Source organism: Trachurus japonicus, chromosome 10 (assembly GCF_045865225.1).
Source record: "Trachurus japonicus isolate A0001 chromosome 10, Traja_1.0".
NCBI lineage: Eukaryota > Metazoa > Chordata > Actinopteri > Carangiformes > Carangidae > Trachurus > Trachurus japonicus.
This window is the reverse complement of record NC_140916.1, coordinates 25,567,294-25,583,809: the sequence shown is the minus strand read 5'-3', so window position 1 is coordinate 25,583,809 and position 16,516 is coordinate 25,567,294. Positions and strand designations below refer to the sequence as shown.

General features: G+C 46.1%; 1 protein-coding gene across 1 annotated transcript in view; it reads right to left on the bottom strand.

Moving 5' to 3' along the window:
• efnb1 (ephrin-B1) overlaps positions 1-16,516 on the bottom strand; it is a 60,392-nt gene that overhangs the window by 34,630 nt on the left and 9,246 nt on the right. The window contains exon 2 of the mRNA XM_085788374.1: positions 344-621. Coding sequence (XP_085644500.1) covers positions 344-621 — 278 coding nt within the window. The remainder of the gene's footprint in view (positions 1-343; positions 622-16,516) is intronic.

The following is a 16,516-nucleotide window of genomic DNA, read 5'->3' as shown; positions in this document are numbered from 1 at the left end:
AGTTGTTATACCGTATATGTTATGAAAAAAAATGAATGAAGGAAGGAAACACTGAGTGTGTCATCTAGCTTTCACTGATGGGGATAACTTCCACCTTGAACACCTTATACCACTGTGCCATGAGAAACGCATGTTATAACACAAGCCACTTGTTGCTATGGAGCTGCTGCAGCGCCCATTAAAATACAGTTTGACTATGAAAGTCCCAGGTGTGACTGTGTGTAACCAAGTGTGAAGAAAAGATTATTGTTCGTATTATTTATTCAGGCTTCTGCGGTTTAATGAAGGTTAAAAAGCTGAATGTGAAATGAACGAGAATTATAATTGTTCACAACAAACTTACAGGTGATGTAGTAGTTGACGTTCTTCTTGAACTCCAGGCCCATGTAGTTGGGGCTGAACTCCTGGAATTTGATGGTGAACTTGATGTCCTTCTCAGGCTTGTTGCAGTTGACCAGGACATTAGGATCAAGGACGGTACTGCAGCTCTCCGCCTGCTCCCTCTTCACCAGATACAGCTTGTAGAACTCATAGTCTCTGCCTTGGTCAGCTTTGGGACAGATGATGTCCAGCTTGTCCCCAATGTCTGGGTAGATCACCAGGCCTTTTCCAGCCACAAACCTGGAAGACGAGAGGAAGAAGAAGAAGAAGAAGACAAATTGTTACTCACACATAAAAAAGGCAGTCTGGAAAAGCAGTCACATAATTCAAAAGTAGTTTATACAGTCTTAATACCTTGAGCTATAGGAGTTATGGGTTTAGATATGTCTGGCATTGGCTTTTAGGAAGAGCGTCGTTAATTTAACCCCACAAAAGCGCTACATGTAGCAGCTTGACATCGTTCAGTGTTACTTCACAGAGCGTTTCACACAAATCCCCTAAAGTTCCTCACTCCATACTTGGATCCATATCAAAGCATACCAAAAGTTTGCGAGGAGGGAAACAAGATGGCCAAACACAAAATGGCTGCCACAGAAATGGCTACAGATAGGATTACATCCAATGAATGCCGCAGATTCTTTTTCTTTTTTCCCCCATATTTTTTAGATTTTTATATGCTTTAACATAATATCAACGCCGCCTCTGTTTTAGAGGTCAGAGCTTCTGGAGGAAAACAGTGCTGGGGTCAGTCAGGAGCACAGGTCGGGAGGTTAAGGCTTCCTGGTTCATCTTCCCTCTGCCATGATCATCTACTGGTGGATTAAGATAATCCATCTGGCCTTACTGTACCTCTCCACCTCGCTCTCTGCTGCCAACTCAATCAGATCAGCTCTTGTTCTCCTTTATGCACTAAAGGTGGGGAACAGGAGGAGACCCAGTGTGCGTGTGTAAGTGTGTGTGAAGAGAGGGGGCGGGGGTACTGAGTACTTGCAGTGTGTTTGGGCAGTGGTGTGTATGTTTATGCAGGTCTGCATGTGTGTGTATGTGTGCTAGTCGGTCAGCAAAATGGGCTGAGGTTGCGGTCTGATGGGGGGGCAGACGGGCTGAATCATTGTTCTGGACTTGTTTGAGGCTTAAAATGTCAACATGGTTCAGCTCTGCTGTCCCAGTTAGCCAAGCATTAACCCAGACAGCCGGACTGACCACGGGTGTGTTTATGTAAGTGTGTGTATGTGTGTATGTGTGTTGTGGTTGCAGACAGTGAGCACAGCAGCGGGGCTATCTGCTAGATCTGCCCATGCCAGCGGATTTAAGCAGGATTTAGCAGCGCGCAATGCATTTGTTGTTCTTTCTGATCCCTCACGTTTTAACAAGACATCAGGGGCTGGGCCCCTCTCTGTCTCTCTGCCGCTCCCTTCTTTTTCTCTCAGTGTGTAATCTCACCTTATCTCCAGCCCCTCATTTCATCATCACACACATCATTTCACCGCTAAATAACTGACTCTTCAGACTGGCCAAGGAAAGGGAGGACCGTGATGCCTCCTGAAAGAGACTGATAGAGTAGTGTGTGAGTGTATGGGGGGGGGGGCTATGATCGTCTTCTCTCCTCCTCTGATGTTAAACACTGGCAAACAGCCAGCCATTGTGGGAAATGATCATTTAAAAAGTCCTATTTTCTGAAGAAATACCCCCCATGAAAATGAACATGATTGGATTAAGGCCTTTTCAACATTCATGGGCATTATTCTTGGACAGGGGCATTACCAAATAAATGACTTCATTCAATAAAGAGATAAATGCAAAATGAAATTTGCAAAACGGTCAAAATCCTGTCTGTCGCTCCCCCACACACCTTTATTTTTTTGCTGAATATGATGTCATGAAAGCATGTGCGGACAGGGGCTCTTGTACAAGGCTTGGAAGCGGGTGAGACGTTATTTCCCCGCTATTGTCTGATGCTCATGGGAGTGAGGCGGGGGCTGGGGGTGAGGGGAGGGGTTGCGCTAATTCAAGGACCGATAAGAGAGAGAATGTGGGGTATCCTTTGTCCTACCTCTTCCAGCAATTTACTGGTTTTCAGCAGCAAAACTCTGCATATGCTCATGTGTTTGTGTGTGTGGGTGTACATATGTCTTCATGTGTGTGTGTGTGTGTGTGTGTGTGTGTGTGTGTGTGTGTGTGTGTGTGTGTGAGTGTGTGCGCACCATGCCTGGCTACACGTGCGTGTGTCTATGAAAACATGGACACAATCAGTCTCTAATTGGATCTACAAGATGCATCAGTGAGGCATAAACAAGTTTCCATGGCAACATTAGGCTTTGTTGTTGACCACCCCCTTTCCTCCCCACCTTCTCTCTATTCCTCCCTCGATCCCCCCAATCTCGGCCCCCTCTATTTCTGCTCCCCAATCTCATTCCCTCTCGCTTTATCCTTCCCTCTCATTCACCTCCTCAACATTTCCCTCATTCTGCTTTTTTTCTGCTTCATCGTCGCTTCTCCATCCTCCCCCTCACCACCCCCACTCCTCCACTCTCATCTCTCTCTCTCTCTCTCTCTCTCTCTCTCTCTCCACACACACACAAAAACACCTACAGAAAAACAAGCGTGAAACCGGAGGGACAAAAAAGAAAGAGCGGGCAAACATCACAATTAAACCTTGATTTATTCCGCTCAACAAGTAGGTGTTTTCTATTTTCTGTTTGTCGGGAAATTGTTGGCAACTTTTTCCACAATGTTCTGTTTCAAAAGTGTTAAAACCGTACTTAAAAGCCTACCTCTCAAATAAAACAATGAGCCTCACACCCCACTTACCAGTTTTACAACCCATTTATTTGATTATCAAAGCGAGCAGCAACAATTCAGATGAATAATTAAGATTTCCAAAATCATAATATCTTAATATCCCTGAAGGATTTAATCACAAGCCGGCCCCTGTCATTGATTCAATTTTCCGAGCAGGCCTCCTATTTGGCGGTTAGATAGCTATCCTAAGTGAATTCTCCGCTTCTGTTTCCCAGCCTTTGTTAACTGTCTGCTATAATGAGGCTCTGGCTGCTGTGGAGGTCTGGAAGCGCCATCGCAGATGGGAAAGAAGCAACATAAAAGAAATAGGGCAGCAATTAGTGTTTAGCCCAGTTTAAAAGCCCTCCACTTGGCAAGCTGCGGCCCAGCTCCAGTCCAGGATGTGAAACTAAACTGGTGGGCTGGGACTTTGTCTCCCGTTTGTCTCTCTGTTGGCTTAATCAGCGCCACTCCGGTACTACACACAGCCACGCAATGGAGAGGAGGAGACGAGTGACTGAAGATTATTGTACTTTTGAGGAGGTCGAAAGGGAAAAAAGGGGGGAAAAGGGAGGTTGAATTGCATCTTTCATTCATGTTGTCTGGAGACTTTATAAGACCTGTTGATGAAAGAAGTTTGAGTGCACAGAGGAAGAGCCGTGCAGATACAAACGATGTTTCTGGGAAATGACCCTGAACGTGAGAGAGCCTTTATCCCCCTCATGTCAAACGAGGTGGATCTGCCTGAACCAAACAAAATAAAGAGAATCATTTTCAAAACAACCAAATGAGGTTGGTTTTGTTTCATCTGGATGGCTCCGCAGTGTGCTCAATCCTGTAAAGAGCTTATACAAACAGACCTACGCTACAGCGCAGCAGAGAGAGAACAGAAAACAACGAAGCGGTGGAAAAGAGAGGCGAGAGGAGAGCCCCCTCCTCTTTTCTTTTTACATTCCACTGGTGAATATGAGCACATGATCTCACATATGCTACACCCCCGCCCCACCACCACCACCACCAGCACCACCTCCCCATACACACACACACGGATGTGAGAGCGCACAAAAGCACTGTGGGGTGCATCCTGGACCTTCCCAGCCCAACTTCCCAGCCACCTCTATTCAAGAGCCTTGCCCTCACCGACTTTCATATAAAACACCGCCTACACTAAGGCCCACTCAAAGCCCCTTACAGAGCCTCAAACCAGCCCTTCCCCCCCGTGCTCTCCACCCCCGTCCAGTCAACTCAGGCCTCTGCCCCGAGCATTGCACTGGCAGGCAGCCTCGACCGCCGAATGAATGGACCCGAGACACAGGAACTGTGAGAGAAAGAGGCAGAGACGGCTCATATCAACAGAATGGTGTCAAATTGATTTGTTCCTCCTGAGCTACAGCATGAACATGCCATACATATCAATTAAAATCAATTATCCTCAACCATGTATACGGGGCAATCCATCTCCACTGGGGGCACCTGCCAGCGGCCCGGATACAGGTACTACTTCTTCTTTCTGTCTCGTTTTTTTTTTCCTGCTGCAGACCAGCAGTTGATCTTCCTCTCTGGCCTTTAAAACACACGAGAACGCCATGTAAAAACAAACACGCATGCATACCCTCCAAACACAATCATCACCACAATAGGTACTCTATTCCCCTTGCTATCAGCGTGGTAATTACCACGCCAGGAACAGCGTTCCCTCAACAATTATCATTTCTCTCTCATATTATCTGCAAAAATCAGTGCGGCTGCTTCCCTCCTGTTATTACAGATGCCACTTTCCATACAGCAGCCATATTTACAGCCATCTCAATCAATATTCCTTAGGCCTGCAGTTCAGACAGATTTTACGACTTCAAGTGAAACATTACCCACATGACAGGGTTACACTTAAGTCCGTAATGGACACAAAGCTGTGTTATGCAAAGAGTATTGTTGTTGAGCTCTTGTGTAATATATATGTAGCGGTGGGGATTTAAAGCTTCACTCGCCCACGGCAGTCTATGTTTTCTGTAATCACAGGCTACAAACCCATCCTGCTCTCATTCAAGTCAATCAATATTAAATAATTGTCTGCTAGCAGGGACTGTTTCAGCCTTAAACCACTTTCAGATCCATCAAGATAGAGCCACATGTTCGCTCAGGCTCACAATGGAAACATTCAAACGGCAGCTTCTGAAATGGCTCCGCTTTTGATATGTGGTTAAGATCCACTGAGCGCTGTTGACACAGTGTGATCATTTCATACTTGGGAGAAAGGCACATATCATCAAACTGTCAGCATGTTTGTATGGCCACAGAGAAATTTGCCACATCTATGATACTGTCGAGTCATGTGAGGTGTCAGCAATACGACTAACAGATCTGAAACCGGCCCGAACCGTCTCCCTCTAGCGTTTGAAGGCGCCCCCCGTGGGAAGGTGAGCTGGTCGCAGGTCTGCTCTCGTCACCGGCAGCTCAACCCGAGTGCTTGTATACATAGCTGGCTTCTGTCAGGCTGTCGCAGGGGCAGATGTTCTTAGGAAGGCCTGGCTATAAACACGCATACATAAACACAAGCCCTGAAGTGTACACACACCGATTTCCTCACGTCAAGCACAGTAAACAAGTCGCCCCACTGCTAGCGCAGGCCACACACACACACATGGAGAGACACACGAACAAACACAAGGATCCCGAAATTAAGGGAAACAAGGCCCATCTGGCTCCAGAACTGTTTAACAAAGCAGGAAGGATTTGACCCCGACTATAGAAAAGCAGGACGGGCTGGCCAACGGGTAGTGGTATTGGATAAACTATAAACTCATTCCAAGTTTCATTTAAACTCCAGTAGGCCAAACTTGGCAACACTGACTTGCTGAAAAGCAGAAAGCTTGGTATTTTCCCTCCGGGCTGTCCCCATTAGCGGGACATAAATGAAGATGTCAGAGGCAAAAAAAGACAGACAGAATATCCTGAATTCCACCCCGCAGAGAACAGCTTTTGTACGTGTGAACACAGACACCCTCTCGCTCTCTTTCTCTCCCTCACAGACACAGACACAAACACACACTAGCTACAGTTAGCTCAGTCAACAGGCTGGCATGCACAGCAAATCAGATTCAGCGTGACTCATAACAGTTGCACACAGGCGAGTTAGGACACACACACACACACACACACACAAAGAATACACACACAGTCGAGCGGCTGACACACACCTCTCATGTTCACCAAACAAGCTCAGTATGCTTGCCCTCGATCACTGTCACATGAGGGGTTAGCGTCCCACCGTCAGCCGCTGTAATGAGCTAACAAGATGACACCCAGATGGCCTTGCCACAAGGAGGACAGAAGTGGACATTGTTACTAGACGAACATGCTGAAGAGGACTGTCGAGCGAGAGGAGTGTCAGAAGTCATTAGGGAGGAGAAAGAGCATAATCTGTTTCTTCTTATGGCCTCTGTGGTTTCTGTCAATGCTGAGCCCATCCCTCTCTAAGAGCAGGGGAGTTAAGCGAGCATGGGTGTATGCGGTCGTGATTGAACGTCATCCACGGTATCACTGACAGCAAGAGAAGGCCCAGACTGTTGCTCTCTGCGTCTCCACTTATTCATCCTGGAGCCCAGGGACTGAGCTTTTCCAGCTGGAGGGCCGGGTGGAGAGGAGAGGAGAAGAGAGAGGAGAGGAGAGGAGAGGAGAGGAGAGGAGAGGAGAGGAGAGGAGAGGAGAGGAGAGCAGAGGAGAGAGGAGATTTTGTCTTGGCTTGGCTAGACGAGAGAGCTTAGGTCAGCTTCAGCTTGAGTTTAGCCCTCATTCTGGGGTTGCTCTGTGACCCAAACACACACAAGCCTCTTTCCTCTTCTCCCAGTTCCTTCCCTGGCCACGACACAACACACACACACTCACACACATGCACAAACACATACACACACACAGCCAGCTGCCTCCCATCACTGAGGAGCAGCCACAGATGGGCTCTGCATGCTCCGTAAAGATCTCTCCACAGGCCCAGTCTACACTCGCTGCCAAACCCGCCTGGCCCGAGCCCACTGTATGTGTGAGCGTGTTTGTGTGACTGTGTGTGCAGATATACGTGTGTCCATACATGCCTGAGTGGGTGTGCGTGTTAGTGAGCCAGACACCCTGAATGTGCCAGGGTTGGTGCATGTGTGTGTGTGTGTGTGTGTGTGTGTGTGTGTGTGTGTGGTGGTCGAAAAGCTGGACAGTCCTGGGGAGAGGAATCCCTCAGGACTGAGAGCTGCAGTGAACAGAGTCAAGAGCTGGACTAGGATGCAAGGTTGTAATCAGTGCCGAGCAGAGCGGGAGGGGAGAGCAAGCAGGAGGACCTCTGAGACGAACAATAGCATCTCTCACACTCCCCCAATTGTGTTTCACTCTCGTTTAGGGGAAAGACGAAGAAACTAGAGAGAAAAAGAATCACAACCATTATCAAACCCACGCAGCTTGCCCGGGTTGTTCACCAGTGGCCATTTTCTGCTCTGTATCTCCAACCTCATTGATAAGCCCTCAGAAAGCATTTCTCAGAAAACCAGCTCTTTAAAGTCACTACTCAATCAGGACATCACATGTAGGACACTAATAAACACACACACCAGCATGCACGTCGACACCCCACAGTCACACAGCTCTACATTATACACTAGTTATTTAAATTCTGTTTGGCTTAGATAGAGCCAGTCATGGTTAAATTCAATTTTTAAAAAAAATAAAATTGGCCTCCTATCTCAGTACGGTTAAAAATTAGCCGAGGGATCACAGTTTTAGACTGAATAATGAAGCAAAGTGAAGCTCATTGAGGATGAGAGACAGGCTGGTTTGTAGCTAAAGTTAGCTAATTTTCCTAACTCGTGCTCGGAATGAGTCGCCTCTCAAGACACGCCAGGGAGAGAGGGCGTGGGTGGGGGTTTATTTGCCCGGCACAGCAGTATTTTGGCACCAAAACATCTGGGAATCAAATCAGCAAAGACATCTCCCAACTAAACCTGACACCCATTACTAATGAGGCCTCTTTTGAAAGAATAATTTGACATTGTGGGTAATATGTTTATTTGTTTTTCTTCCCTAGAGTTAGGTGAGAGAAGTGATATCATTGCATATATGTGCAGCACGGGGAGAGGAAAAAAAGATAAATAAAAAAAAAACAGGAGCTGGAGCTGGAACCAGCAGCCAGTTAAAGATAAGGAAACAGGAGCTAGAGAGTGGGTAAAAGGATCCACTTGAGTGTAATTTTTTTCAGTTTTAGTACAGATAATACAAAAAGATAGGCTACTACATGTTTATTAGTAGATTTAGATGTGTAGGTAGGTGGATTTGTCACGTTTTAACAGCAAAGTTAGCTGCTCTGCCTGTTCTGAGTGGGACTTGTTTTATTTCTGTTGCCAGAATTGGCCTCACAGTGTGTTCATATTGTAACGCTACATTGTAGCAATAGCAAAACTTACAAATAGCTCCCTTAAGCTAGCTGTGGCTTCAGCTTAGCAGCTGTGAGAATCAACTCCATCTTCTCGTCTAACTCTTGGCAAGAAAGCTAAGGCCTGCATTTCCTTGAAAGAATTTTTTTCTCTTTTTTTTGCCTGCCCCACCTCTTCCAGACAGCAGGGTGTGTTACCTAAAGAGTTGGGTTTGTCTCTGTCAGAAGCTAGAAATGAACTGCATCCAGTCGCAATTTTTATGGCAGCATTTTATGATCAAAGGAGGGCAGAATCGATATTTTATGAGTCTGTATGTTGTAAACAGGTGTTAATATGGCACAGCTACAGAACGTCTGGAGTACTGGAGAGAAACCAAAAGCTTTCCAAGAGGAACAAAGGGAAGACACAGAGCACAGAAAGCAAATCAATCAATCTCTGCCAGGACACGTCTGGCTTTGACAGCGCGGTTCTGAACCCAGAAGTAAAAAGATAGCACGCAGCAAAGTTCAAAATACTTTCATTGTTCATCTGTCAGTGTGAAAGACAATTGCAAGGGAGAGGGAGGGAAAATACTAACACAATATTTATCTTGCGTCCCCTTCCCTTCTGACTCTTTCTTTTCTAATGTATTCCTGTTATTGTGAGGAGCGCTGGGAGATGGATGGGTAGAGGAGTCCGGTAGGTGATATGTGTCTGGTACAAGCACAGTGCAGTCACTCACACATTTCCCCTGTCTCCAGTCTCAAGCAACAGCAATAATTCAGTCACCAACAAACAGCGCTGGCGTTTTTTTTCCTTCTTCTTCTTTTTTTTGTGGCATTTCAATTGTCTGTGGTTGGTGGTTTTTCTTCTGCATTGTTCTTGAAACTGCTTCCCTGGGAAACTGGGAAAGTCAAACAGCTGATGAGATGTCACCTCATGAACTCTCCCCTCGGTTTCACACACTCACAAACAGCCACGTCGGCGATCTGACACACACTCTCTCCCTCTCAACCATTCTCTTTTTTCTCCTTACTCACTCGCGCGCACACGCACGCACGCACACACAACTCTAAGGATCTCTCACCAACTGCTCGTCAAGCTCAATGGCACACAGCGCTGTCCAAACAGGCCGTGAGCTGCAGCTTCAGTCTCACATGCGCTGACTGTTGCCTTTCAAGACCGGTGACTCTTGATCATATCATGTCAAACATGTACGTCTTATGATGCCTGCTGGCCTTCTCTTCCTTCACAAGCGCACAGTAAAAGCTCACAGAGAATCTAAGGGATTTCCGCAGAGCGTGAACAGATTCCTCTTAACTTCAAAAAAAAGTTTTTCATTTAGCCTACAGCGGCCTGAGCTTGAGAGAACGTGTGTGGTGCAATAAAACTTAAGTTTTAACAGTCATTTCCCTGTAGCAATATCTGTTCACTGTGCATGCCCGTACCTGGGCCCCACGCATGCCTGTTGTGACTGGTCATGCGGTGCTATATGGGGGTGAATGTATGAGCTGAGGAATTATCCTGTGTTCGGACAGGGACATATGCATGCATGAGCGCGCACACACACACACACACACATTCTTGCCTGTGCATGCACCTTGCACGCACACACACACATTCTTTAAAAGCCAACAGTAGCGAAACAAGAGAAGGTAGGCCTCTCTGTGTGCAACTGACAGAATGAATTACATGCTGAGCTAAAACACTAGCTTCCTGTCTCACACAACAGCACTGGATGGCTTTCAGATGGATTTCGCTGAATCTTGTACAAACAGTGAGTCAATATCTGGGTAATGGGCAATCGTTAAAGAAGAACAATTCACAAGTGATTTGCGGAGAAAATGAGTGTTTGGGGCACTTTGCACCGCAGTCTGTCACCCAGCCATAACAAGGGCATGGTGCCAATAGCTTCCATTTGCGGGGCTTGATAACAAAACTGCACGAAGATATCAGAATATTCCTTATCCCTTAACATGTGCAGTGACTAGATATTCTTCATCAGAGACAGGCCTCGGAGATAGGGGGAGAAAAAAAAAAGAAATTCTCCTGATGAAAAGCTGATAATTCTGTCTCTAACGATTCAGGAAGCCATGAAATCAATGACAAATTTGTGTTATGAGCAAACGTACAAGACATTTTAATCCTTCAGCACTTTGCCTCTGATATTTATGTCTGTCGCCAGCACTTTCATTATCATAAAGCGTGTTTAATATTTCTCAGCTGTGTGAGAGGAGCGCCACACTACAGATGATTGAGTGCACTAGATTTAGTGGCTCTCTCCGTCTTTCCTTCTCTTTCTCCAGCTGTGTTCACATACTTCAGGACCTTATACACACGACTGAGTCGACCGGGAGAGGGGGCAACAGAGAGAAGGAGAGAGGGAAGGACGGAGGGGGGAGGGAGGGAGGGAGGCGCTGTGCAAGCACTGAGGACATGGTGCCAACCAGAGAGGCCCACCGTGCCTCAGTCCCATCTCTCCAGCTGAGGGCTTTGATTCGCCTGATTGTCTCCAATATTGAGACACACAATAAACACAACACTTGGCGTCCATTTGCAATTCTAATCAGTCCCTCTCAACTGGCCTGGACAACCCAGCTACAGCCCTCTGGGATATCACTCATCTGACTGCAAAATAATGACACAATCATCGCCATGGCTACGCTCCTACTGCAGCCCATGAGCGGCAGCACAGAGAGGATATTAATACACAGGAGTGCTCGGAGGACTAAATGAATTAGCCAGGAGATTAGCTAGATACCAGGTTAATGAATGTGCCACGCAGGCAACTTCTCCTGTCTAACATTTGGGGAGCTTTCACACCCCCTTCCCCCAGAAATCACTAGTGGCAAGTAGGCAAGCTAACAGGTCCACACCTGCTTCTGCGGGGCATGCTGCAACAGGATTTCAATAAACCGTGTTCTTCCAACATGAAATCTGGCTATGTAAACTCAGGTCGATCGTTCCTTGATAAGGCAGAAAGTTGCAAACTTCAGCACTATCTGATTTTGACATGCTGTAAAGTGACTATAAACCAGCATGCAGGCCGCGATGCGATCGTTATCCACTGCAAAAGTCTGTGTTTATGTTCAACCATGTGAAATAGTTTTTCTCTTTCTGGATGTTAAGATTGATAGATCAATGCAATTTAAGATGTTTAAGAGATAAGAGAGGTTTTATCTTTAAAAACTGTCCCGAAATCATACATCTGTGTATTATAAAAGCCCATCTGCTGGCTTTTCCTCTGCAGTTTTCATTTACTTGACAACATGATGGTAATAGATGCTTGCAGATAAATGAGAGCAAAGTGACATGCAATCATCCACGTTTTAGTAGCCTTGATGTATTTGCTTTAACAGTCACCCGGAGATGAGAAGCTCAAATTTATTTCAGAAAATAGCAGGCACATCTTACGAAACTGGCTATTTGACTTGCAAATCATTCAGATGATTCATAACGGCAACCGTGCTTGTCTGCCCTCGTTTTCAGGCGCGCACGTGAGCGTAGCTGCGTGCATACGTTCAAGTGTGTCTGTGTCAACACTTGCGCAGGCATGTGAATGACACCCTGTCAGTGAAAGAAACGTCATTATCTGGCTGATGTCTGTGTGAGCTGTGACCGGGGGCAGGGTCACAGCACTAGCGGGGAGTTGACACTCTGCGGACAGGAAACATTACTTTCTGATTTCCCTCTAGAGGGGAAACACTCTTGTCACAATCTCCAACGCTACTGTTCGACCTCATTTAGAGGTTATTTCAATATGCGCAACAGAAAAGAATGTGTGTGTGTGAGTGCCAGACACTCGTGACAAAAACATGACAGATATTTATCACAAAATCTTTTTTTACACAAGCTATTTCTTTAAAATAACATGGTGGGGATTTTTTCTTTGTTTGAAAGGCCTTGAAGAGACGAGTTTGGGTAAACCTCTCCCCTCCCCGTCCTTAGCCTTTGACTTTTTCTGTGTAACAACAATACAGGGGGTTTTAGTTCAGTGTCCTGCAGTCGATCTGTTAGGGCGCTGATAAGAGAAGCTGATGGATAGGTTTAATCAGCCAAGCCCAGGGATCAAGAGCACGGGACAGATCAATCAAATGCAGTGTGGTTTATAAAAGAAACAGCTTTGCAGTGTCACAGGGGTCTCCTCTAGCAGCTCTTTTTTCATTGAGGAAAGGATCCAATATTAGAACAGGGAGTTAAATATAAAAAAAGGAAGAGAAACTATCTGTGGTAACTGTGTTGAAAACAACACTAAGTATTATGACTAAAGGTAATAAGCCAAATCCAGTGGAAAAAAAGCTCAGCAGAAATGAAAAAGGCACATCTGTAATCAGTATACTGAGACTACTAAAGTCATACTGCAACTCCCTGACAAAGCATAAAGCTAAATGTCCCTGATCTCTAACATATTAAATACCTCCTGACATAAACTGAAATAAAAACCCCGGCTAGAGCCTCATGTGAAACATAAAGTCTGAACCAACCCGCACTCAAATCAAATAGGAGCACAACAGAAAGACAAAGAGAAAAGAACAACAAAAAAAATCTGAAAACTATCTCCGCCAAACAATCAATAGATCTCCATATAAGAGGGAGCAGCAGGCGCAGCTATAACTGGGACATGGTGTTTTTAATACACAGCTGCTGTCTGTGTCTTAAAAGCGGCTTCTTATCAGAGAATTTGAGTGACAAGTCTATTCTCCGCTTACAATCTCAGCTCATGATTGTAAAAGACAGCTACACATGTCCCATCCAATCCAAGACAAATTAGTTGCTCTTTCTTTCCTCCCTTGGATGGGAGATCTTATCCAGGCGGACATGCTTAAGTTGTCAGTGGATTTCTAAAACCCATATTGAACAGCATATTGACTGATGCAATCACAGAGACACACATCATTAGGCTCATTAACAGTGAATGTAAAAGGGGAGGACGGCCTAACTGGTGTAGCGGGAGTCTGTGTCTCCTCTGATAACACTCGCCTTTAACAAGCAGAGCGCGGGCAAGATGCAGGCTGTCGGTATTAAAATGAAATGTGTGTGTGATGTGCGTGCTAATAAATAGCTTGTTTGACATGAAGCTATTCTCATTCACACAGTTTGTTCTGTGATAACCGGGCGGATTGTGGCCTCGTAAAGACGGTCCATGTGTTGTTTTAGGAAGCCATTACAAACTGGGCCGTCTCCATTACAAGGGCTATCTGATCATTATTACTGCCATCTGTAAGGCACACTCAAACCTTAATCTGCACAAGCCAACCACAGCTGACTCCTGAGCTAGTGAACACACACATATCCCCGCTACCTTCCGCTTGTGATATATGGGTGCGTATGCGTGTGTGTATATTCAAACGTGACACGGCAGCTGTTCCCTCGTCACATTGCGGCTTTCAGGTCAACACGTTTTAGTCCAGCCTACTTAAGCAACGCCAAGCGCAGCACTTGAATCCGGCTGAAGCCACCGACTTGCAAGTCTCTGTGCGAGGCTGAACCCCAACACCCGCGCAATGCAATCGCAATCTCCCAGCCAGCCAGAGCTACTCGCACCCTTCAAAGGCTCATCACAGGACGCACATCTAATGCAGGGAGAAGGCCGGTTAAAGCCTAAGCCAGGCATACTGCTTTGAAGGGACTGCTCCAGTGCTTCCAATAGGAGCCAAATCATTTCCCTTGCCTCTTCCACTTCCATTGTGTGAAAGGTGCACCAAGCGGTTCTGTTTGGTGGCGGCATGTGGGGCGCCCACAAGGATCACGCCACTCCACTCCTGTGCCGGGTCACAGCAGGAAATGAAACTCACCCCCCCTCAAATGCACAGGGGAAACTCAACAATAAATATATTCATGCATTCATGTATATTTCAAATAGGAATTTGACTCAGCCCGCATAATGCACGTGCGAGGTTCTGACTTTGAGATTCTTGACATGCACGAGGTGCTACAATCAGAGGTGCATAAATAAATCAGAAAATGCAGCAAACAGAGCTACTAAAAGCAGCAACACAGGCCTGGGCCTGGTGCGCAGAAAGGACTCACAGAGGTTTGTCTGCAAAGAAAAGCTTTCATCTCAGAGACAGGAGAGGAGAGAAGAGGAGTGATGTGGTGGAGGTTTGGGCTGTCATGTTTCACGGTGGGGGACTTGAGAGACAGATGAGGAGAATAGCTAAAAGTAGTCAAACTTTTCCGTAGAGGGAAAATGGAAGAAGAGACAGTGGAGCACACTGGCACATTAAGATTAGTGAGTTAACATCACAGTGTGAAGTATAATATTACGGGTCTTTTAGAGGAGAAACTACCACGGTTACTCATTAAATCGAGTCAACGCAAAGCCTTCAGTCTTATTCTCCGCATAGTTCATAAAGCGAGCGGAGAGGTTTAGGATATTGTGTTTGCTTTAGCAGACCTTCACTGCTATTTCCAATATCGGAGAGATGAGAGGCTTCCATGGCCAAGCACATCATGGGGGAGAATAAACACACATCTAATGGGAAACATGTGTGTGGGAGATGAAACGGCCTCCCTCATATGAATAGGATGAAATATAGACCTGTGTCCTGCCGTGCTCCAATCACGGCCGTAAGAACTCGGTGTGGAGGGGAAACGGCAGACCCCCGACAGGCTCTCTCACTCAACATACACAAACTGCCAATATGGCCATTCTGGAGCGGATTCATGCGGAGGCCAGGGTCTGACAGTGACATCTCCATTCACTCTTGAATTCCTTTTCTCTTCCCAACATGCATGGACACACACATGCACACCCACACACACATAGTGCCAGAGGCCATGGGAGGAGGAGCAGCGCCGGGGCATAAAAAAGCCTTTCTCCCTGCCGTGGGTCTCTGTGGGGTTTAGCATGGCATTATGGGAAGATTAGACTTTAGAGTGCTCTACTATCTGATGTCATTGTTGGTTTTACGTTGTCTGGATGGCTTGTGGAACTCGGACCTGATGGCAGGCACATTTCTCTCCAAACAAAATGCTCGGGGTTGCAGTTGTGATTGATTGCAGGTTCCTTTTGTATCTGTCTGGTATGGCTCTATTGGAAGAAGAATTAGTCAGACAAAAACGCATGGAAAACGCACCACATCTGACTCCATCAATCAAGTCAGCAATCAAAATAATTCAATTAAGAGACTTAAATCCCGCTGGCTTACGAGTTCCTGCTCCAATAGCCCAGAGACAAACTCAATTTACTGACAATCCATACATGATAGCATTAACTCCACTTTAAGGCTCAAATCTTTTTCCATTACTTATATTTCCTAAATATCAAGGGGAATGTAAAGGAAATAGCTGAGTTATACTGTTTACTTAGGAAGAGGACAACTCAGAAAAAATTAAATAAACAAGAGCAACTTCTACTACATAATGAAATTGCAGACAGGCAGTCCAGACAACTAAACTAATTTGCAATTTGTTTAGAAGGAGATTTGCAAAACACAGGAAACTTTAGAAATGTTTTTTATAGGTCTGGTAAATGGCCGTACATCAGAGATGCAGGATTGTGGAGAGACTGGGAGAGGGAGGTTGCTGAATATGTGTGTAATTGTCTTTTTCCCCCCGTTTCCGAGGTGTGAAAGGGAATGCAGGGTTGCACTGGGGTGTCCCAGGGAGAGGCGATTGAAGCGTCAGTCACAGCTGCCACACAGAGCCCCGGCGCGCAGCAAATCCCAGGCCCGGCCCTCGCAGGCAGAGGGGCCGGGGCCAGGCCTGGGAGCAGCAGGAGTCCCACAGGCCTTTTCTTCCAACTCCTCTCACCAGCACAAGGGGGACCGGGATCACGCTGGGAGTTTGCTTAGAAAAGGCTGAGCCAAAACTTGGCAGAATGGGTTAACGGAGGCATGCATACACACTCACACACACACACAGAAACTCAAATGCTTTTGGGGCTGTCTGTCTTGCCTGTGGGCATGGTGGGAAAAAAAAGGACGAAGAAGAGGGGAAAAGAAAAAAATCTAAGATAAATC